At 51.9% G+C, this 24,906-nt stretch overlaps 1 protein-coding gene across 3 annotated transcripts; it reads right to left on the reverse strand.

Moving 5' to 3' along the window:
• Nucleotides 1-468: 468 nt before the first annotated feature.
• rnf167 (ring finger protein 167) lies at nt 469-24,629 on the reverse strand. 3 transcript variants are annotated; one of them, XM_088910185.1, is made up of 11 exons: nt 24,357-24,629; nt 16,237-16,470; nt 15,203-15,337; nt 15,043-15,123; nt 14,205-14,333; nt 13,025-13,112; nt 11,600-11,690; nt 10,548-10,653; nt 10,344-10,437; nt 4,100-4,180; nt 469-3,952 (listed from the first exon to the last, which is right to left on the reverse strand). In XM_088910185.1, exons 2-11 carry the CDS (start codon nt 16,417-16,419, stop codon nt 3,465-3,467), a joined length of 1,476 nt encoding a protein of 491 aa, XP_088766311.1. In that variant the 5' UTR covers nt 16,420-16,470; nt 24,357-24,629; the 3' UTR covers nt 469-3,464. The 3 variants fall into 3 exon arrangements, with proteins under 3 accessions (XP_088766311.1, XP_088766312.1, XP_088766313.1); XM_088910186.1 differs by having other exon boundaries at nt 16,391-16,470; nt 24,357-24,605; XM_088910187.1 differs by lacking the exon at nt 24,357-24,629 and adding an exon at nt 23,757-23,790 and having other exon boundaries at nt 16,391-16,470.
• Nucleotides 24,630-24,906: the final 277 nt, after the last annotated feature.

A 24,906-nucleotide genomic window follows, 5' to 3' on the forward strand; every position in this document is an offset into this window, starting at 1 on the left:
ACGCAGTGGGCACACCCACCGCAGGTAAGGCTCTATATCATTCACAAAACATGTCAAGCGCTTCTTTCTGCAGGTCCCATCGTGCACATTCGCAACACACCTGAATGAGGGCAGTTCCAAACCTCAGAAATGAGTCAATGCAAGCTACAAATCCCATCTGACTTTTTAAGACCCGAAAACAAATTCGCCTGTGAAAGACCCAGCAGATGCAGTGTCCGTCCCGGTCCAGGGGTGGGATCGCCCGCTACAGAGTATGGCCGTTTCACTCCAACATCCAACCTCCCTCTGGCTGAGAGGTCCAGTTGATCAACAAGAACATGGTAGAGGCACCACTGGCCTGCCACTACAGCTCAACACGCACTCCGTACAACCTCATTTCACAAACAGAAACTGCACACAGGCGCGGAGGGCATTGCCGCAACCACAAAATCCAGAAAAGCACAAAAGAGCAGGAGAGACCAGCAGTCATTGGAATTTAAAATTTTTAATCTTGATATATATGGCACAGGCTAAAAAGAAGGTACAATACAAAAATCTAAAATCTGCACACAGGCTGGGGGCCCCCAGCTCCAGGGCTCCGAGGAGCCATGGCCCCACATGGTTTCAGGGTCTCTGCACAAGCGGCAGCAGCTTCAGATCTTCGCAGTCGAAGGGGGTGAACTGTCCCAGCTGCGGCCGAGACTGCAGACTGAGATTCCTTTCCCTCCACCGTGGCGTTCCATGAATCTGGAATTCTCTCGCCACCTGCCCTCTGATCCCCCCCCGCCTCGCGGCCCCCTAAACTCCTGGCAGGAGGGCGCGAGGCCGTCATCCTTCCCCTCCCTCCGGACAGGACGCCAGTCCATCACAGGGAGACGGGACAAACCAGAGATGAGACCAGTCCATCGAACCCAGGCAGCCAATGCAAACGCTGGAAGGACATGCAGTCTCCACCCAGACAGATGCCTAATGTCAGCATCAAGCCTTGGTGTCCCAGGACTACAATGCTGCTCCATCAAGCAAGTGAGGCCACATTTTTTTTTAGGGGGCGGGGCTGCTATTGAGAGTTTGTGACAGTTTCCTCCACACAGGGCAGGGCTCAAAGCCACATCCCCATACAGACAGGCCAAGAGAGCCGACTCTCTTTAGTCTTGAACAGAGGAAACCACAAGGGGCCTCAATCTAAGTACCCAGACTCCTCAAAGTCAATCCAACAGGCTTAGAAGGGCAAAAGGAAGAAGGAAACAGAGGTGCATTTAAAACAGAGCTGGAGGCAGTTCTTTACACAAAGGGAGGTGTGGGTGTGGAACAAGCTGCCCAAGCCTTGTTGTTGAGGACTATTCTGGGATCAAATACCTTCTAGTACCAACCTAAGCTCAATGGCCCAAATGGACTACTCTCCTCTTTGACCTGTGACCTTTGTGATGTCCTGATGCTGCGCAGAGAGACCCCCACACTCTACAGATTCAGCCCCCCACCCCCAATACAGAGGAATCACCTTCTGTGGAGGATGGTGAGAGGGAGGTTTTTTACAGGACAAACAAACGAGGGAAAATAAAATCTTACACCGATTAACACACGGCAACAAAGAGACGTTCAACATTGCCAAGATGAGCAGCGCACAGCGCAATACTGGTCCCCCTTCTGTCAGAACTGTCCTTCTCACTACAGCAAGGAATCGTTTCACACAACCACCTCGGTGACCTGGCGCTGCTGCCCCATTTGTGGGCACACCAGAAAATACTGCTGTGTGTGCAGTACGGATCTTCATACGTCCACAGCTAGCCACTCCTGTGGAGGCAGAGGCTGCTACACTCTGCTGCTACACTCTAGTGACGACACTGCTCTGTTGTTACACTGTAGATCATTGCACTGATGTGCTGTTACGCTGTAGTGTACTGCAGTGCACTGCTGTTACAATGCAGTTTACTGCACCATATTACTGTTGAGTGACTTCCTACAGTGAACTTATTTTACACAACGCTTTACTGCACTCTTCTGGTCTCTAGTGCATCATCACTGTGTTCTCACTATAGACTCCCACAGTGGCAGAGAAGCCGGAATCTGACTTTGTTCTTGGCTCCGAGATCAGTCCTCGGGGCCTGCCTGGGAGAAAGCGAGGCCTGTGGACGAGCTCCTCCCACACACCTGGGCGGCAGGGCCATTCGCCCTCAGCTGCTCTGTGCCTTCTGACGAGCCCGCCAGGAGAGCGAGCGCAGTCCTTCCCAACCTCATCACCAGCCTGCCGGCACCTGGCCAAAGGCGTAGGAGTTGCCGTTCCGAGATCTCTGAGCCCGCTCAGGGCTGCGCAGGCAGGCGTGAGGGGCTGATCTGCACTAGCTTCGTTATTTAATGAAAAGCACACTGGTGGGAGTCATGCAGTCGCTGTCGCTGTCACGTCAACAGCTGGTGAGAACACGAACACCAGGAGAAACATGCGAACATACAGCGGTCAGATGACAGGAATACTGGATCACTACTGGCATACTGCAATACTGGAACCAACCATCCCATCAACTGCTGCTGATGCCCTGGCTTACTCCAGCAAACCGCGGGATGAGATCCCAGGATGAACGAGCTACAGGCTAGATGGCCACCTCTCAGGTGAAATGACGGTGACATTCTCACGAGCAGCTTCCAATCTGGGAAAGTCGCCCATTAAACCTCTCAGTAAGCAAACTGGGAAGTTAGGAAAAACCAGCCATTGTGCCAGGTGTGGATCCCCCCCAAAAAGTCCAGCTCCCATCCTCTAGAGCCACGCCCTGTCCACCAGGGCTTGCAGGCACCTTTAGTCAGGGGCTGAGGGACACTACCATCAGGACCAGCTGGATCAATTAAGCAATTAATAGCGCTAGATAATCAAAAACGATCTGAAGTTCTGCAAGAACTGGGACCGCAAATTCCCACCCCGGTAGGAGCCCAGAACACACCGACAACAAAAAAGCCTAACTAGACAAGAAAGTTCATCTCCACGTTCAATAAAGCCAGCGTTGACACGACGGCAGGGAGGAGGCGAAGGACCCAAAGAAGACTTTTAATGTTCATCTGTGAAACGCATTAAGACGAATCGACCCATTACGAAAACCAAGAAACAAAACAGGATCATGACCTCATAGCCCTTGAGGACTGGATTCAGTCTTCTGGAGTAAAACGAGATACTTGGACGGTGATCAGACTCCCGCCACGCAGCAGCTCGGTCCACTCCAGGTTCTACCTGGTGCAAGCGGCTCTTCTACTGAAGCAACACCAGGAGCTGCAGGTTTGAAGCGCAGAGTCAATCTGCGCAGAGAGCGCGTGCAGAGTTCAGATACCGCGTTTCAATACCGCTGGCTCTTTACTGCTGCAGCTGGCAAGACCTGGAGTGGATCAGCCTGCTGTGCAAGGGGATCCGTGTTTATGGCCAGTCCTGGAGAAGCAGGGGAAGTTGGAGGAGGAAGAAGGGAAGGTGGGGAGGAGGGGTTGGAGATTCGTGATTCCGGGAGCGATCACACATCCACGGGTCCCTTCCCGGGAAGGCCGTGCTCGGAGAGGGATCTGTGGGAGCGATCGGCGGGGATGAGCCGGGCCGTGTCCCTCTCGCAGGAGCTGGCCAGGCTTGCCGACTCCTCCTCCGACTCGTCGTCCCCGGAAAAGCCGACCCCCTCCGCGCGGCCGCAGGAGAAGTAGTCCTCGCGGGCCAGGAGGGGCGAGGAGCGCGCCATGGAGCCGAAGGTCGGTGCGGAGGTGGCGGGGTCTGTCGTCGTGCTATGCGGCCCCGGGGGGCTGACGGGGGAGCCCGGGTTCGAGGCCCGGAGAAGGGGGGTCCTCTCCGTGTCGGCCGCCCCTTCTTCGGATTCACGGACCCCTCCCTCGCCTTCGGACTCGGACTCGGAGTCGGAGTACTCTGGGCTCCTCCGGGTCACGCGCTGCTTGCAGACCGGGCAGGTCTTCTTGGTCTGGGTCAGCCAGGGGTCCACACACTTGCAGTGGTAGGCTGGAGACAGGCAGAGGGAGGAAGAGGGGCACAGGGATCAGTCCGGACTCTGGCGAGGCGACATGCCTCAGGGGGTGAAAACCGAGCCTGACCACAACGTTTCCCCCAGGGGTCACTGTGCCAGAGAGGTACCGGGAGGTACTGTACCATGGGAGCAGGGCAGGATCCTTAGCTTGTCCCCCTCCTCGTACTCGTCCAGGCAGATGGCACACACGTCGTACTCGTCCCCTGCAGAGAGAGAGAACACCGCACACCCCGTCAGAGCCTGCACGCACACACCCGCTCAGAGTCTACAGCAGTGCACACACACCCCGTCAGAGCCTGCAGCCACGTGCGTGCACACGCCCCATCAGTCTACAGCCGCACGCACACGCCCCATCAGCGTCTACAGCCGCGCACACACACGTACACCGTTGGGGAGACCTGGGCCTGCACCCCTGCCCAACAGAGAGTACCCACACTGCCCCCCACCCCTGTAGAGGCCTGGGCCTGCACCCCTGCCCAACAGAGAGTACCCACACTGCCCACCACCCCTGTAGAGACCCTGGGCCTGCACCCCTGGGCAACAGAGAGTTACCGGGTGTTAACGAAACCGAGCCCGTGCCCAAACCCTTCGGCTGAGCTGCAGCCTGTGAGAAGCGACGGAACAGAAGCCGACAGGGCGCGCGCACGGCCCTCTTGTGAAAAAAGAGGGAAGATGGAACGTTGTGAACTTCCTGACTCAGTGGCGTCGCCCACGAGCGGGAGGAAGTGGTTAGAGCGAGAGCAGTGAAGTAGTGCGCTTCTCAGCCACGCGCTGTTGGCAGTTTGGACGGGGTGGAGATCAGCTGAGGTCTTTGCGAAAGGGAAATGACACGGTGGGGAGACATGCCCTTAAAAGGAGAACGCCAGCGAGCGAAAGAGAAAGAGAGAGAGAGTGAACGAGAGATGGGGAGGAGAGAGTGATGGAGGAGAGGACACAGGGGGAGAGAGACAAGGAGAGATGGAGAGGAGAGGAGACAGGGAGAGAGAGAGAGAGAGAGAGGGAAAGGCTGATGGAGAGAGGGGAGGAACAGAGGGATGGATGGAGAGAGAGAATAGAGAGATGAGGGAACAGTGGACTGGAAAGAAAACAGAGAAAAGGGGAGAGAATAGGGAGGACCGAGGGGGATGGAGTGAGACGAAGTGGGAGAGAGAGAGAGAACAGGAAGAGATGGGAATAGTGGGGTGGAGAAAGATGGAGAGAGAGGGAAGGACAGAGGGATGGACACAAACTTAATAAGAGATAGAGAGTTATGGGGGAAGAGGAGGAGAGAGACACTGCAAGCTGTGCACAAAGCAGTCACAGGGTCACAGCTCCGACTCCTCTGCCTCAGCTGACAAGCCACTGCTGCGTGTGAACTGAGCGTGAACGCTGTTACGCCTTGTCTGCGTGTTTGTAACACCTAAAACTGGACACGCCAGCTCTCGGCTCTCACATGACACGTACAAGCCCTGCTGACGCTGCGCCGCGGTTAGAGGCCACCAGGCTCGGCGCAGATGGGGGGGGGAGGGGGTGCGAGGCGCTATAAAAAGTGTGTGCGGCCGATAAAAATAAGAGCCTCGCTACACTCGGTCTGCGAGCCGAGCGAATGGACAGAAAAAACCTGAACGAAATAACCCAGCGGCCACCCTCGCCTTCGCTCTGCAGGCAACCTCAGCCCCCCCCCCCCCCGCCCCAGCATGCCCCCTGCTTGGACCGAGAGGGACCCGAGCCCAGACCAGAGGCGCCACTCAGCACCGCCGCCCCGACCCAGAACCCACAGCCCGTCTCTGACCCCACGGGTGACAGGCACAGGCCGGGACAGGGGGGACCCTATCAGCAGGGCAGACGGGGCTGTGCCTTCAGGGTCGAGGGTGAACCGCGGGCCAGAGTGCTGCTGGGAAAAGGAAGTTCAGGTGCCATTAGGGCAGAAAACAGGAAGCGCTTCTTCACAGCGAAAGGTCCCCGTTGCTTAAATCAGAAGGGCAAACTGTGGCTCGCTGACGCGCCTCCGTAGCCCCCGACCAAGGCCGAAGGGCCCAAAAAACGCAGCTCGCCCTCAGTCTCCGAGCTCCTGGCAGCCATAGGCACACCTCTGGCGCCAGCTGTATCTGGATCAACGGCTTTCACTGCATGCACACATCATCATGCATCGCGAGGAGCTTAGTAACAAACTGCTACCGGGTTTAATTAATAGGTTTAACAGATGCAGTTGTGCAAAGCCACTTCCACCTGCGCCCTTTCCCACAGCTTTTTTTACTGCAGCAATCCTTGCTCAAGGACACAACAGCTGTGCCCCAACTGGGATTTGAACCTGCACCCCTCCCCCAGTTATGAGTTTAGAGGCCCTCACCAGTACTACACACTGTGGCCTACTTAAAATGAAGGCTAGAGCATAAAAGTGCTGATGGGCTTACGATCATTTTCAGAGAAAGACGATGATGTGCAACTGTGTGCTCGCTCCTACGAACAGGAGTGGGAGTTTCAGCGCCACCCAACAGACCAAAGATCAGCCTTACTCAGGAGTTTTACTCTCCTAACAAGGTAAAGGCAGAGTGAGAGTGGAGGGAGGGGTCAGCAGACAGGGGGTGAATGGCTGTGCACTGGGACTTCCTGTCTCCGACAGTCACGGGATGAGTCAGTGTAACCTCGCACACTTTCAAGATAACACGCATGCTGACACACGCACGCACACACACACACGCTCAAATGCTGAGGCAGATGAAGACTGGCACACGCGCTAACAAACACGCGCAAAGGAAAGGTCACAAACGAGATAGCCCCGTTCATCCCGTCAAGCACGACTGGGGGCTCATTAGCTTATCGATCCCCAAGGTGCCATCATCCCAGCATTTTCAAGGATCCCAGGAATCTGCTCCTGCACCGCGGAAGGGCAGCTCCAGCCCCACCGACCTGCAGAGGGAAGCTTCCTAATTTCACTCCAGGTTGCACTTCCTCATGACTGCCCCTGCGCCCCCGGGTCCTCCCACGCCCTCTTCCTCAGCCACCGCATCGCCCCTCTGAGAGCGGGGACCAGCACTGAAGAGACTCTGCGCAGGCCTGGCCTCAGGAGCCCGACCCGGTCCAGATCCACGGTGTTACTGTGGCAACCCATCCGTCCGGTCCAGATCCACGGTGTTACTGTGGCAACCCATCCATCCCATCCAGAACCAGGGTATTACTGTGGCAACCAATCCGTCCGGTCCCGAACCAGGGTATTACTGTGGCAACCCATCCGTCCTGTCCCGAACTGTGCTAGTCCTGTCAGACCAGGACCGGTCTTTACTCTGGGAAGGTACTGTATCTGGTCACTCTTCTCTGGCCTGATTCCAGAGCAGCAAGGTCTTTTCTATAAGATGGAACCCAAAACTCTACACAATGTTGTCAATGAGGCCTTAAGAGTACATGGCAGACTTTTACCACAACATCCCTGAATTTCACTCCAGCTTCCCCGTGTTGGCAAGAAGACGTGAATGACACGTCAACACAAACCCTCCGGTGTTTCATAAGCAGCCTCTTCTTCCCCAGCCTTGCCGTTCGGGGTGGCGCTGCCCGTGTGAAAATCCCTGCTCGTGCTCCAGCATGCACGGCTCTGCCGCGTGCCAGGCGTTTGCCCAGCCCTCACGCGTTCCAGCGCACAAAGACCCCTCCGCCTGAGGAAGTCTACTCCCGGGTCAGCTGGGGGTCGGGCCTGTCGACGGGGGGGGTGGGGGTCAAAGTGCAGCAGCGGGCCTGGCCAATCAGAGCCCTCTCCCGCTCTCAGCGGGAAGCAGCTCCTGCCTCGCCCGCTGCGTGCAGCTCTCGCCCGCCGTGAAACCAGCGCATGCTGAAGACGCGTCCAGGAGACCAGCGGGTTATTGGCAGCCACATTCCGAAAGCAAACGTTTTGCCACGCTGGAGGTGGTCCAAAGACGAGCAAGGATGGAACATTCCTGGGCTTGAAGGAATGTCTTCACATTGACAAGTTAAATCAACTGAATCCTTTTTTTCCCCCCGTCTTGATACAGGTATTCTTAACCCTCAAAGGCATCAACAAAGTTAACCCATCGCTCTGCAAGCAGGGAACGTGGTTCAGTCCCTTTCAGGTCATTTGGAATGAATGGCCTGAAGGCTCTTCTGCTCTGGACGACCTCAGCTGCCCAGTTGTGTTTTTATCTCGATGCACCTGCTTGATTGACCACTAGCTGAAGTGCTCCCGGTCTTCGGAAACAAGTGATCTAAGGGATGTTAACTGGGCTTTCCTGGACCAGGGCAGGACTCACCCAAGAATAACCAAATAAGTTCAAGCTCTATGGAAGTTTTTATTTTTTTATCCAGTTTACTGGAGTGACCTGAGTGACGTACCCTGGGTCAAGGGTACGTCAGCTGTGCTGTTCACCTTGGATTTGAACCTGTAACCCCTGCAGGGGTAAGTTCAGAGCCCTGGCTATTACTGACTGATATCAAAACTGCTCCATGCTCGCCTGCATGTTTTGCACTTAGAAAGCGTGGATTCTGCATTTCCCTGCATAGCATTCTTCCTGCTGTCGAGGAAAGGATAGACTATTCCCGGACTGGCACAGGAAGAGCAGCAAACCTGAAAAACCAGTGTGACGCTGGCTGATCACGAGACAAAGGAGGTGAAGGGGGGGGGGTCAGCTGGGGCCCGAGGGCTGTGCCACCCTCTGGGTACAGATCACCCGCAGACATCTGCGCGTGTCGCCTGTGCTGTGCATCGTGGGATGGGGAAACAGTTATACTTCCACACTGCTCAGCAGGTCCAAGTCAGGAAGAAGAGCATGCAAAGCAGCACAGCGCGGAGCCCAGGAGTGAGCAGAGCAGCACAGCACGGAGCCCAGGAGTGAGCAGAGCAGTGCAGTGCAGTGCAGCCCAGGGCCCAGGAGTGAGCAGTGCAGTGCAGTGCGATGCAGTGCAGCCCAGGGCCCAGGAGTGAGCAGTGCAGTGCAGTGCAGCCCAGGGCCCAGGAGTGAGCAGTGCAGAGCCGAGCCTATGCAAGTGCTGTACAGTGCAGCGTCTAGGTCTGTAAATGTAAGTGCCTGCAGTAGACACAGGACAGGGCAGAGGAAGACGTCTCCTTCCAAGTCAAAGGGAGGAGTCTCGCTGTCGAGCAGTCAGCTTGAGACAGAGGAAGAGGAAACCTCAGCCGAGCCTGAAGCACAAACACCTCACTGCTTCACTTGCAGTGCAGAAACCACACACACACGCAATGGGGGTGGGGGGGGCAAGCAACACGCGGGCCCTGAGAGGCCCTCCAGCGAGGCGGCTCAGATTGCACCCCTCCAGCTCGTGAGAAGGTCCAGGAGAACCATCAGCAAGTGCTGAACATCGCTGCTCTAGAGGAGATGTGGAGACAACAGCAGGGGCACCGCCTGGCCTGCTCTGCTTATCTGATAGCCAACAGAGGCTAATAGCCTGGTGCCTTCATGTCAATAACCCAAGAGGTGGGAGATAAAAACAAAAAATGGAAAAATAAACACACCTGAACACATTTGATGACTGGGGATCTAGAAGGTTTTGTCTGTGGGTTAGTCTGCCGCTGGAGCTGCAGTGCGAGTGGAAATAGGCAGGCCTGCAGCGCCCTCTGGTGGACACACTGAACAGTACACCCAGCCACAGAGCCAGCATGGTGAGCCAGTCCAGCCCACTGAAAGGGCGCACAGCAGGAATAAGTGTAGTGGTGAGCTTGGTACCACACAAGGGGCCTTTTCAAGCACCCCTCTCAAACAGGACCCCTTAGACTAACCACAATTGCGCAGCTATTTTTGTTTATAAGGTGCGACAAGCAAGACTTGCATCTTAATCGAACCGGGGTGCACTGTTCTTGTTTCTGGGATCCCCCTGTCCTGCCTCTGATGACTCCCCGGTCTCCCCACTGTAAAGCCCTGTACCCCATTACCATCAGACCCTGGACACAATACAGGAGAGAGATAAATACACGCAGCTAAAATACTCCATGGAACACGTGAAGGTTCATTCCACGCTGAAAGGTCAAGGAAAGAAACGACGTTTTGGCTGTGGAGCCTTCTTCAGGTGGAGCCTTCTCCTCTCAGCATGAACGAACCTTTACCTGTACTGTTGCAGCCTACGCATGCTGAAACAGCTCCCCACCCACACCTCTGAAATACTCTGTTGCATACCCATCCGGTTTGGAGCTGCTGATGAAGCAAGAAGAGTCTAAACCCAAACAGTTACTGGAAGAAACGTTCACTCGTTTGGGTCTTACTGATGCAAACACCAGCGCTTGGAGCTGGATTAGCGTCAGTGGTGCCAGTGTCTTCAGGGCCAGTGGAGCCTATAACATCAGTGGTGTCTACAACATTGGTACTGCCCATTTTGTCTATATTGTCAGTAGTGCCTATGGCGTCAACAGATCTCAGGGTCCACACTCACCCTTCTTGAACTTGTGCACCGGGATCTTCTTCAGCTGCTCCTTGGTCAGCCTGTTCCTCCTCATGCGCTTGCGGTACTGCACACAGCGCACAATCTGGGAGGGAGAGGGGTTTCTCAGATTACACTTTCCACAGCTCCTGCGGGAGGCCAGGAGAGAGAGCCCAGCCCGCAGGAGGACGGCACGGACGCGGGCGCGGGACCCACCATGATGACAAACATGACGAGGATGATGATGCCGACCACGCCGGTGAAGGGGATCAGGTAGTAGCTGAGGGGGAAGGAGAACTCGGGCTTGAGGAGGACGTAGGTCCTGTAGAGGAAACAGGCCACAATGAACGTGCTGACCGGGGCGCGGTTCACGAACTCGGCCAGGTCGGGGTCCAGGAAGTCCAGGAACACGGCTGTCAGGATCAGCGAGTTGGCCAGGGTCTCCAGCACGGCTTCCAGCATGGTCACCGGGCCGGAGACTCCTGCCACATCGCTCCGCGGGAGTGCGAGAGAAGTGTCCCCTGCACTCAGGGAAGGCAAAAGAGCAGCTTGATGGGCCAGCAGGCTCGATGCCAGACCTGTCACAGAAGGAGAAAGAGAGGCAACAGCACCACCCTGCTTCTGCACTGTCAAAACACACACTGCAACTTCCAGTACGCAGGATTTTGCTGTGAGATGCATTTAGATGTTTTTTGAGTGGTCTCCATGGCAACGCCTATCAACATGCTTACTGATGTATGTTGATAGAGATGGTGGGAGGGGCAGTGACATCACAAGAAGATTTCCAATGATGTCACCTGATCGGTATCCATGGTAACATTACATCATTTGCGGCAACCAAAGAGATTGCTTTGATGCTACATGATGGTTCACTCTTTTTTTAATTTAGAATAGGCAGAAATTTATCAGTGTAATTTGGAATTGCCAGCTGTTTGTCGACATCTTAAATGAGAGATGTGCACACCCCCCTCAAACACTCTATCAGATCACTCACCCTGGGACTCTGCACAGAGCCTGACAGGAGAGTGAGGACTGTGCACACCCTCCTCTGACACCCCTGTCAGATCACTCACCCTGGGACTCTGCACAGAGCCTGACAGGAGAGTGAGGACTGTGCACACCCTCCTCTGACACCCCCTGTCAGATCACTGGGACTCTGCACAGAGCCCGACAGGAGAGTGAGGACTATGCACACCCTGACAGGGGGGTGTCAGAGGAGCTCATTCACCCTGGGACCTGCAGCACTCCTGTGTCACCGCGTCACTTGCCTGTTCTCCGGGATGATGTACTTGCGCAGTCTCTGAGCCGCGGTCTCGCTGGTGAACACAGACGGGATCTCGATCTGCCTCACAATCTCCTCTGCAGGCAGGAGGCAGACAAACAGCTGTCAGAAACCAGCTCGTCCAACAGTCGCTCCCAACATCCAGGCAGAGAATGACCCAGAGGCCTGCAGTGACACTTGACTCTGCCACTTCAGTCCGAAGTGCCTGGCACACACACATATACTGCATACGTTACTACTCAAGTGCACCGTGTAAGCTACTGGAGTAATTTCTGGGATCAGTTAGCATTTACCAAGAGGTATGTTGAGACAGAAGAAAGCTGTCTGTGTGGGGTGTTCTTCAACAGAAGAGCGGGAGGCTCGAGTCTCGAGTAGATTCAGTCATTACTGAGCTCAATACATATAGCAATGCACGGTTGGGTCTGCCCCACAGAACAGAAACTGCTGAAGGTTTCCCCAACTCTTTTTGAACAGCAGAGTCTCATGTAGTCCAAGACAGTCTGGTTTGTTTCAGGCTCAGGTAGCTGATCAGTCTTTCTGTTGATAGCTGTGTTAGGAGCAGATCTGTTACTGTTGTTTGTACAAGTCAGTCCATATTATACTTTAACATACATTGAGGCAGCTTGGCGACAGATACAGAGCTGTAAAATCTACAGATTCCAGTAATTACATGCATATTAAGGAGTCACACTATTAATACAGTATGTGCTGATATGCATCCTACTTTGCAGTCTTGCTTTAACTGCTGCAACAACTAATTTCCCTATGCAAGGTGTAAAGAAGAGAAGACATGATCACACAGCAAAGGACAGGACAAGGACTCACAAATATCATAAAACAGAACAAACTCTCAAAGAACAAAGAAACACTAAAGTGTGACACAGTAACTCTTGTCTCTCAGCCTGCACTGTATGTAAGAGCTGGGAAGCTCTTGCAGGGTGTGTGTCCTGTGGGACAGACCCAGCGCAGTGCTGCTGTACTAACTGAGCTCAACAAAAACGGAAATCACACAAGACTGACTCCTGCTCTTCTGATGAAGAATTCCTCACAACAAAATGAAAGCATCGAAGATAAAAAGTGATATTATTCTTGTTCTAAAACCACACTGCAGGAAACTCGTTGCAGTAAGTAAGCAGGGGGGCCTTGGGCTCCTTGGAGATGAAAGAGGAGATGCGACGTGGGTTTTAACAAGCCAGCCCTCCTCCACAGCGCCACACAGGAGAGTGAGCAGCAATTGGGGGAGCGTCACATCTCTCGCTGATGTCATCGCGGGGCAAACCCAGCCCCCATGAATTCAAAAAGGGAAACAATTGTAAAAGCAGGAGAAAGAGAGATGGAAAAACTGGGAAAGAGATGCTGATGGAGAAAGAAGAGGGAGACAGAAGGGAGAGAATGAAAACAGAGCTACTACCGTCACTGTAGTCCATGTTCAGCAGTATGTTTGAGTTCACATTGTGAACAATAGCAGCGCTGTAACCTGCTTGTTGTGCATGTAGAACCTGGAAAGAGAGAGAGGTTAATACAGACACACTGGACATTACAGTCCATTAACACTGCACTGAGAGAGGGGGGTTAATACAGACACACTGGACACTACAGTACATTAACACTGCACTGAGAGAGAGAGGGGTTAATACAGACACACTGGACACTACAGTCCATTAACACTGCACTGAGATAGAGGGGTTCATGCAGACACACTGGACACTACAGTCCATTAACTCTGCACAGAGAGAGAGGGGTTCATGCAGACACACTGGACACTACAGTCCATTAACACTGCACAGAGAGAGAGGGGTTAATACAGACACACTGGACACTACAGTCCATTAACACTACACAGAGAGAGAGGGGTTAATACAGACACACTGGACACTACAGTCCATTAACACTGCACTGAGAGAGAGAGGGGTTAATACAGACACACTGGACACTACAGTACATTAACACTGCACTGAGAGAGAGGGGTTAATACAGACACACTCTCAGTGCAGTGTTAATGGACTGTACTGTCCAGAGAGGGGTTAATACAGACACACTGGACACTACAGTACATTAACACTGCACTGAGAGAGAGAGGGGTTAATACAGACACACTGGACACTACAGTCCATTAACACTGCACTGAGAGAGAGGGGTTGATACAGACACACTGGACACTACAGTCCATTAACACTGCACTGAGAGAGAGAGGGGTTAATACAGACACACTGGACACTACAGTCCATTAACACTGCACTGAGAGAGAGAGGGGTTTATACAGCACACTGGACACTACAGTCCATTAACACTGCACTGAGAGAGAGGGGTTAATACAGACACACTGGACACTACAGTACATTAACACTGCACTGAGAGAGAGAGGGGTTAATACAGACACACTAGACACTACAGTCCATTAACACTGCACTGAGAGAGAGGGGTTAATACAGACACACTGGACACTACAGTCCATTAACACTGCACTGAGAGAGAGGGGTTAATACAGACACACTGGACACTACAGTCCATTAACACTGCACTGAGAGAGAGGGGTTAATACAGACACACTAGACACTACAGTACAGTAACTCTGTGGAAGTGCCCTCTACCTTGATGTCGAAATTGCAGTCCAGACGCCGGATCAGGACGATATATTTAGAGAGATTCCCGCTGGAGTGGGTGGGCGGCGGCGCAATCGGCATGCAGGCATTGACAGGGTGGGCATCCACAAGAACACCCTGGGCCACAAACAGCGAGTCAGTACAATTCCCACAGGATCCGCAGGGTCATTACTGCCCACAGCGCTGCCCCCCTCCACATCAGATCAGGGGAGGAAAGAGAAACTGTGCCTCAAACTGTACAGCCCAGAGTGGGGTTAATACCCCTCCTGTTCCACACCATATCCTAGGGTCCTTCCCGATAAATCAGTCAGAACCTCAGTTAAATGCCTCAGCTGTAGGATGAGATCCCCTATATAGCACAGCTCCCCCTGGTCACCATACTGAGGAGCTGATCTGGACATTCTAGCTATGGGAAGAGCGCCCCCTACTGGTCTACCTACACCACTTAAAGCAAAAGCCTGCGCTTCCTTGGTGCAGCCATGCAGTCCTGCCGAGATCAGGCTGCCGGTTCGTCCCCGACTCCTCTTGGGAGGATGGAGGCCAGATGGTCCTGATCAGCCCAGAGCGTACGAGCGGTCATCTCTCTACCCCGCCAGGCTGGACCAACCGAGTGGTCACCTCTCCACCCCCCCCAGGCCAGAGCGACCGAGCGGTTACTTCTCCACCCCAATCAGGCCAGAGTGTCCGAGCGGTCACCTCTCCACCCCCCCAAGCCAGAGCAACCGAGTGGTCACCTCTCCACCCCGATCAGGCCAGAGTGTTCGAGCGGTCATCTCTCTACCCCCCCAGGCCGGAGTGACCGAACAGTCATCTCCCCCCTCCTCACCGCCAGTCCGTCCTTGGGCAGCTGGTTCCCGAACAGAGCAGGGAGGTCGTCGAAGCCCATGGTGGACCTGTTGTTGTGGTACTGCAGAGAGAAGAGAGAGAGGGCATGAGGCCGCGAGGGCGAGGAAGAGGAGGAGGAGGAAGAGCGGGGGCACACTCACGGCGTAGATATAGGCGTTGGTGTTGGAGGGCAGAGTCAGGGCGCTGAGCGAGAGCATGAGGCTGCACAGCCTAGCCGCCTCCCAGGACGCCATCGTCACGGCAATGCTCACCGGGTACGGCAACAGCAACTCCCCCTGTGTGCAACACAGCACCCACACAATAAGCACCCCCCGTCTTCACCCCACTGACCCCCTCTATCCCCACACACCCCCCCTCTTCACCCCACTGACCCCCTCTATCCCTACACAACCCCCCCTCTTCACCCCACTGACCCCCTCTATCCCCACACACACCCCCGTCTTCACCCCACTGACCCCCTCTATCCCCACACACCCCCCCCGTCTTCACCCCACTGACCCCCTCTATCCCTACACAACCCCCCCTCTTCACCCCACTGACCCCCTCTATCCCCACACACACCCCCGTCTTCACCCCACTGACCCCCTCTATCCCCACACACACCCCCCCTTCACCCCACTGACCCCCTCTATCCCCACACACCCCCCCCCCTTCACCCCACTGACCCCCTCAATCCCCACACACACACACTCCCCCCGTCTTCACCCCACTGACCCCCTCTATCCCCACACCCCCCCTCTTCACCCCACTGACCCCCTCTATCCCTACACAACCCCCCCTCTTCACCCCACTGACCCCCTCTATCCCCACACACACCCCCGTCTTCACCCCACTGACCCCCTCTATCCCCACACCCCCCCCCCGTCTTCACCCCACTGACCCCCTCTATCCCCACACACCCCCCCCCGTCTTCACCCCACTGACCCCCTCTATCCCCACACACCCCCCCCCCTTCACCCCACTGACCCCCTCTATCCCCACACACCCCCCCCCCTTCACCCCACTGACCTCCTCAATCCCCACACACACACACACACCCCCGTCTTCACCCCACTGGCCCCCTCTATCCCCAAACACACACACTCCCCCCGTCTTCACCCCACTGACCCCCTCTATCCCCACACCCCCCCTCACCCACAATCCCCCTAGCTCTGACCCCACAGCCCCAGCTGACCTGAACTCTTGACTGTAACTGGCTGTTCACTCCACTTGCAGGAGGGATGGATGACAAGCAGTTAACACTGCAGCAGATGGGCAGGGCGCATCCTGCAGCCTGGGATAATGGAAGAGCACTTTCCCGGCACTGCGCACTAAACACACGTCTGTACCTTGGCTGTGGTCCGTGTGAGCTGCTCATCCACTGACCGCCAGCTCCTCCTGACTGGTCACTCGCTGCTCCAGCCTCCTCCTGACCACAGACACAGCAGCACACAAAGAGAGAGACACAACAGATTGGCTTGCGACTGGGAAAACACTCATGTGATGGCTGGCTCTGAAATAAACAATGACAGACACTGAACCCTGAACTGAAATAACACTCGGCCTTTAGTCCTTCTTAAGCTTTTTTTAGCCCTGAAGTGGCTGGGGGTTTTCAGCTACTTATGTAAAAGCTCAACTAAAGAAAATAACTAAAAATTGGACTCAGAAAAAATCCAAGGTGAGGGGTGAGGGGACAGTCACCTCTAATCAAAGCATGGCGTGCCTTGGTGTAGGGTCAGAGGTCATTCTCCTGCAGTTAGAGCATGGCGTGCCCAAGTGTAGGGTCAGAGCATGGCATGCCCAGGTGTAGGGTCAGAGGCCATTCTCCTGCAGTCAGAGCATGGCGTGCCCAGGTGTAGGGTCAGAGGTCATTCTCCTGCAGTCAGAGCATGGCGTGCCCAGGTGTAGGGTCAGCGGTCATTCTCCTGCAGTCAGAGCATGGCGTGCCCAGGTGTAGGGTCAGCGGTCATTCTCCTGCAGTCAGAGCATGGCGTGCCCAGGTGTAGGGTCAGAGGCCATTCTCCTGCAGTCAGAGCATGGCGTGCCCAGGTGTAGGGTCAGAGGCCATTCTCCTGCAGTCAGAGCATGGCGTGCCCAGGTGTAGGGTCAGAGGTCATTCTCCTGCAGTCAGAGCATGGCGTGCCCAGGTGTAGGGTCAGAGCATGGCGTGCCCAGGTGTAGGGTCAGAGGTCATTCTCCTGCAATCAGAGCATGGCGTGCCCAGGTGTGAGGTCAGAGGTCTGGCTGCAGTGCAGAGTCAGAGCGTGACGTGTCTGTCTGCAGGGCCCTGTTTGCCATCTTGCACGGCTGGCCCCGAGCCCAGAGTGCACTGAGCCCTTCCTCTTTCACAAGGTCGCTTACTGGAAGCGAAAGAGTCCCAGGAATTTCACTTTGACACGTCACATGACGTTACGCAGTTCATGACAACTTTCAATACACAGAACCTCGCAGGGACGGAAGGAAAGGCCCACAGCAGCAGGGCCTGGGCCTGGCGTCTCGCCCTCTCCGTGCCCCGTCCCTCGGGGGAGTCGGGGTCCCCGGAGCTCCTTCACCGGCTCAGACTTTGACTGGGACGCCACCACAGCTGCCCGGATCACACCACCATCAGAGCTGAGCCCACTGCAAGCTGTCTGAATGCCCAGCTCTTTCCCCAGTCGGACACGGGTCCTGGATCTGCCGTCATCCTTCTGGATGCTGACAAACCACCTCGCTGGTGAGGATCCGAGAAGCTTCGGAGACATCAGGGCAGATTCCCAGGAGTGCCCAGAAGGCACACGGGAGCAGATCCATTCTAAGTGGCAGCAGACCTCATTAATCAGTAGACACAGAATTCCAGCTTCCTGGACCTGAGGCGGCTCCCAGTCCTGGTTCTGGAGGCCCACACGCCACGTTAATCACAGCCGAGCTCTCCGTGACACAAGCGACCCCTTAACTGAACAAATAAAAGTACCGATTCGAACTGTTCCTCTGTTTTCAGCTCTTAGATATGTTGGAAGTCACCTTTTCACCCACGAATTTTGTGAGCAACCCTTCAAAAAACTTGCACGTGTTCCAATCTACCAACTTGTCAGCACAATTAAGGCTGCAATTAAGCTGGAATGAAAACCAGCAGGTGTGTGTGGGGTCCTACAGGACCAGGACTGGGAGCCCATGTGTAAAAGCTGGGGTGCCGTGGGTGCACCCAGCTCTTGAGTCAATGGGTGGCTTGATGGGACAGAGGTTTCCGCTCTCTAACAACTACACTGTGAAAGTACAGTGTAAATACATGCCCTGAGGCAACTACTGTATAAATACCTTTCAGACAAAACTGGCACCTAATTCTCCTGCCGGTGTCTCTTTACCTCAGGAGGAAGATCAGGGTGGAGCCCTGCTAGACCTGTTTTCCCCCCCAACACGAAAACACATGGAAGGCCGCAGGCAAGAAGAAGCCACTTTGGCTCTGCCAGGAACCTGCTTGAACAGCCCAGCCTGTTCCAGACACCCACCACACTTGGTGTAAAGAAACACCTCCCATTCGCCATCTGCAGAGCACTGCTGCCTGTGCTGTTAAAGAAAGAGACTGGCCAAGGGATCAGAGCTACTGATCCTGCCTGTCCACTGTGCGTCTGGGGACACTGCAGTTAACCCTTCTTCACTCAGAATCAAAGCCGAATCCCAGACTTCACTGTTAAAGTTTACTCCAAGGGCTGATCGCTCACTAACTCTTCACACGCAGCGTTTCTTTCAGTTCATTCACTCCTATCTAGTGCACACTATATCCAAGCAACTTCAGATTTTCTGATCACAACACTGACAGCCTGATGCATCTTTGAACACAGGGCCAACACAACACATTTTGGATGCTGTTACCTTTATCTGACTTATACTGTGATAATTATACTAACAGTAAAGACCCCACAGTGACCTGGACTGTACAAAATGTCACTAATAGTAAAGACCCCTGTGAGCTGTACTATAATAATAATACTATCATAAGGAGAGACGCTAGATTTATAGATGAGGAATTCCGTATACAATGTGATCAACAAATTACTAAGAACAAAATAAAAATAAATATTGATAAGTTAAAAGACAATAAATCCCCTGGGAATGACGGTTTATGTAGTGAATTTTATAAATTTTTTCAAGATTTGTTAATTGATTTTTTATTTGGTGTTTTTGAAGAAGCTATACAAAAAAAAGAAATGCCACCTTCTCTGAAACAGGGATTGATTTCACTTATTCCCAAACCTGACAAGGATAAGCTAATATTAGAAAATTGGAGACCTATAACTCTGTTGAATAATGATGCAAAATTATTAGCTTTGATATTTGCGAATAGATTAAAGAAAGGGTTGGCTCAGATTATTGATGAGACGCAATCTGGTTTTATGAAAGGCAGGCATATTTGCAATAATATCCGTTTAATTCTGGATCTGATAGATTACAGTGATCTTATAGAAGATGATAGTTATATTTTATTTGTGGACTTTTATAAAGCTTTTGATACAGTAGAGCATACATTTATTTTTAAGTGTTAAGAATTTTTTGGTTTTGGTGAATATTTTCAGAATGTTGTTAAGACTCTTTATAATGGGTGTAATAGCTCAGTCAGATTACATAATGGTACATCTCCGAGATTTGAAATTGGAAGAGGTATTAGGCAGGGATGTCCAATATCTCCTTTTCTCTTTTTATTAGTAACTCAGACTTTGACTCTTCATATTAATAATAGCATTATGGAAGGCATTAGTATCTTGGGAAGGGAAATTAAGATTTGTCAACTAGCAGACGATACCACTATTTTTCTTAAGAATAGTAAAGAGGTCTCTAAAGCAACTGAGGTTTTAAATGTGTTCTCATCAGTCTCAGGATTGTCTCTGAATATTGACAAGTGTGAACTGTTTTCTCTGAAGGATTCTAATTTAGATGCAATAGTGAATATACCTGTGAAGAAAGTGGTTCGTTATTTGGGTATTATAGTCTGTAAAGACCAAGATGAAAGATGTAAATTGAATTTTACGCCTATTTTAGATAAAACTAAAAAAAGATTTCAGTCTTGGTTAATGAGGGACCTATTGTTGGCAGGTCGGGTTCTACTGTCGAAAGCAGAGGGTATCTCTCGCTTTGTGTACGCCTCGCTTTCACTGAATGTGCCTTCGCATCTTATTGATGAGTTTGACAAACTATTATACAACTTTATTTGGAAGAATAAACCTCATTATATTAGGAAACACCTAATAACCAAGGTGGCTTGAATGTTATAGACTTTTATACGTCAAATATAACTTTTAAAATAAATTGGATTAGGAAATTTATTAATAATAAAAATAGTATTTGGAATTTTATTCCAAACATAATTTTTCAGAATGTTGGGAATCTTGACTTTTTGTTAAAATGTAACTTTGATATAAAGAAAATCCCAGTTAAGTTATCTAATTTTCATAAGCAAATACTATTATACTGGACTTTATTATACAAACACAACTTCTCACCACACACATATTATATTTGGAATAATAAAGACATTAAGTTTAAAAATAAAAGTTTATTTTTACATAGTTGGTTTAATAACAAAATGTATTTAGTGGCTCAACTGTTGAATGAAGATGGTAGATTGCTTGCTTATCCTGAATTCCTGGAGAGATTTCAGTTCCCTGTTACTCCTAAGGAATATGCGATAGTTTTTGATGCCATTCCGGAAGGTGTAGTGGGCTTATTAAAAGCAAATCAAAGTGTTAATAGGACTGACCTCCTTTTGGGTCCTACAACTGATTTATTCTTGGATGGCGTGGAAATAAAGGACAAGAAATGTAACAATACTCCTATTAGAAATCTTTGTAAACCCCATCTTATCCCCTCTTGTTTGTCTTTTTGGAATGCAATGTTTGAAAATATAAACTGGAAGTTAGTTTGGACAATTCCTGATAGATTTTGTATTACAAATAAAGTTAAAGAGATATCGTTTAAAATTATTCATAAGTTTTATCCAGTGAAATTAGTACTCTTTAAATTTAAGCATGAGCAGGATGATCTGTGTGTTTTTTGTCGGGCGGAAAAGGAATCTCTGGTGCATTTATTTGTTAGGTGGAGGTTTGTGAAGCTGTTTTGGACGGATTTACAGAGTTTTGTAGGGTCAGAGGCCATTCTCCTGCAGTCAGAGCATGGCATGCCCAGGTGTAGGGTCAGAGGTCATTCTCCTGCAGTCAGAGCATGGCGTGCCCAGGTGTAGGGTCAGAGGTCATTCTCCTGCAGTCAGAGCATGGCGTGCCCAGGTGTAGGGTCAGCGGTCATTCTCCTGCAGTCAGAGCATGGCGTGCCCAGGTGTAGGGTCAGAGGCCATTCTCCTGCAGTCAGAGCATGGCGTGCCCAGGTGTAGGGTCAGAGGCCATTCTCCTGCAGTCAGAGCATGGCGTGCCCAGGTGTAGGGTCAGAGGCCATTCTCCTGCAGTCAGAGCATGGCGTGCCCAGGTGTAGGGTCAGAGGCCATTCTCCTGCAGTCAGAGCATGGCGTGCCCAGGTGTAGGGTCAGAGGCCATTCTCCTGCAGTCAGAGCATGGCGTGCCCAGGTGTAGGGTCAGAGGTCATTCTCCTGCAATCAGAGCATGGCGTGCCCAGGTGTGAGGTCAGAGGTCTGGCTGCAGTGCAGAGTCAGAGCGTGACGTGTCTGTCTGCAGGGCCCTGTTTGCCATCTTGCACGGCTGGCCCCGAGCCCAGAGTGCACTGAGCCCTTCCTCTTTCACAAGGTCGCTTACTGGAAGCGAAAGAGTCCCAGGAATTTCACTTTGACACGTCACATGACGTTACGCAGTTCATGACAACTTTCAATACACAGAACCTCGCAGGGACGGAAGGAAAGGCCCACAGCAGCAGGGCCTGGGCCTGGCGTCTCGCCCTCTCCGTGCCCCGTCCCTCGGGGGAGTCGGGGTCCCCGGAGCTCCTTCACCGGCTCAGACTTTGACTGGGACGCCACCACAGCTGCCCGGATCACACCACCATCAGAGCTGAGCCCACTGCAAGCTGTCTGAATGCCCAGCTCTTTCCCCAGTCGGACACGGGTCCTGGATCTGCCGTCATCCTTCTGGATGCTGACAAACCACCTCGCTGGTGAGGATCCGAGAAGCTTCGGAGACATCAGGGCAGATTCCCAGGAGTGCCCAGAAGGCACACGGGAGCAGATCCATTCTAAGTGGCAGCAGACCTCATTAATCAGTAGACACAGAATTCCAGCTTCCTGGACCTGAGGCGGCTCCCAGTCCTGGTTCTGGAGGCCCACACGCCACGTTAATCACAGCCGAGCTCTCCGTGACACAAGCGACCCCTTAACTGAACAAATAAAAGTACCGATTCGAACTGTTCCTCTGTTTTCAGCTCTTAGATATGTTGGAAGTCACCTTTTCACCCACGAATTTTGTGAGCAACCCTTCAAAAAACTTGCACGTGTTCCAATCTACCAACTTGTCAGCACAATTAAGGCTGCAATTAAGCTGGAATGAAAACCAGCAGGTGTGTGTGGGGTCCTACAGGACCAGGACTGGGAGCCCATGTGTAAAAGCTGGGGTGCCGTGGGTGCACCCAGCTCTTGAGTCAATGGGTGGCTTGATGGGACAGAGGTTTCCGCTCTCTAACAACTACACTGTGAAAGTACAGTGTAAATACATGCCCTGAGGCAACTACTGTATAAATACCTTTCAGACAAAACTGGCACCTAATTCTCCTGCCGGTGTCTCTTTACCTCAGGAGGAAGATCAGGGTGGAGCCCTGCTAGACCTGTTTTCCCCCCCAACACGAAAACACATGGAAGGCCGCAGGCAAGAAGAAGCCACTTTGGCTCTGCCAGGAACCTGCTTGAACAGCCCAGCCTGTTCCAGACACCCACCACACTTGGTGTAAAGAAACACCTCCCATTCGCCATCTGCAGAGCACTGCTGCCTGTGCTGTTAAAGAAAGAGACTGGCCAAGGGATCAGAGCTACTGATCCTGCCTGTCCACTGTGCGTCTGGGGACACTGCAGTTAACCCTTCTTCACTCAGAATCAAAGCCGAATCCCAGACTTCACTGTTAAAGTTTACTCCAAGGGCTGATCGCTCACTAACTCTTCACACGCAGCGTTTCTTTCAGTTCATTCACTCCTATCTAGTGCACACTATATCCAAGCAACTTCAGATTTTCTGATCACAACACTGACAGCCTGATGCATCTTTGAACACAGGGCCAACACAACACATTTTGGATGCTGTTACCTTTATCTGACTTATACTGTGATAATTATACTAACAGTAAAGACCCCACAGTGACCTGGACTGTACAAAATGTCACTAATAGTAAAGACCCCTGTGAGCTGTACTATAATAATAATACTATCAGTCACGACCCCACAGTGACCTGTACTGTAATAATAATATCAGCAAAGACCCCACAGTGCCCTGGGCTGTAATATTACTAACAGTCACGACCCCACAGTGACCTGGGCTGTAATAATGTCACCAACAATACAGACTCCACAGTGACCTGGGCTGTAATAATGTCACCAACAGTAAAGACCCCACAGTGACCTGGGCTGTAATAATGTCACCAACAGTACAGACCCCACAGCGACCTGGGCTGTAATAATGTCACCAACAGTACAGACCCCACAGTGACAGAAGCCAGACTTCCAGTGATCACCGAGGACCCGGGTGGCTGTTCAGATCCTCAGCTCGATAAACAACCGAAAACCAAACGATCAGGACTAACCGAACGGCGCTCCTCTCGTCGGACACTTTATGCTGTTCTACCATGTGTCCTGTGTCACAATTAGAAAAACAAACACAAGAACAGTCACCCCCTTATCAACTTCTCGCAACCGAGCTGCTAGGAATAAAATGTGAACAATAAGTCACATTTTACACAAATAGCTGGCTTTACTTTATCAGCTAACATGCATTCGCACGGCTCCTACATCAAACCGCGTTGTAAACAAAGTCTCTAATCTTGTACAGAACCGGAAAACTCACTTTTAAAAAGCCCCTCGCTTGTTTACTTTTTGATAACCCTTTTGCTCAACACGGCCAGTCGATTGCGCTGTGGTATGTATCACACATAGGCAGGCTACCCAAAGCGTTCAAAATAATGTTAAAATTAATACTAAGTCAATTATCTAGCTAGCCAAGTTAAGCGTGTTACTTTTTTTCGTTTTGCAGGGACGAAAATAAAGTACCGCACCTTCAAGACTGAAGAGTTGTTGTTTTTTTGTGCAACCAGAATTAAAACATTCGACAGAGCAGTTCGTACACATCGCCACAATATTAATTGTGCTGACCATAAAAATACATTTCTTCCGGTTTCGGATCTTACCTTTCAACTACAGTCGTCGAGTCGTTTGAAGTCGACAAATCTGTTTCGGTCTCGCGTCTCCCGTATTATTTTGGAGGTTTCTGCGGAAAAAAAAACTTCCAGTTGTCTGCCGTGCGTGCTTGTTTCAGAACATAGCCTTTCTTGTGTGAAAGTACGATGTGTGTTTACGTAAGATTTCACATCCCCCCCATCTCTGTTTCGCTAGCTAACAGGGCCGTAGCTACAGGCGACGGATCTCTCTCTGTGTCTGGTTTTCCTGGCCTAATCCAAGATGGAGGCGCCCACATCCCGGGCCTCGCGTTATCTGGACGCCCGTTAACCCTTTCGGGGAAGCCGGTGAGAGTGGAGATGACTGGTATCTGGAGATGTTTGAACCCGGGATTAAGTCAGTTTTCACGGAGTAATCGGGATTTTTCTAAACAGTCTAGAATTGATATGTGGCTCATTTCAAAAGAATTGGAGAATCTCACTACTGATGTCTATATGAGTCCTGCAGTTTTGACGGATCATAAAGGTATCTTTTTGTCGATTAATACATCTGGATCTTTAA

The sequence above is a fragment of the Atractosteus spatula genome, chromosome 3 (genome assembly GCF_055471065.1).
Source record: "Atractosteus spatula isolate fAtrSpa1 chromosome 3, fAtrSpa1.hap1, whole genome shotgun sequence".
In the NCBI taxonomy this organism is placed as follows: domain Eukaryota; kingdom Metazoa; phylum Chordata; class Actinopteri; order Semionotiformes; family Lepisosteidae; genus Atractosteus; species Atractosteus spatula.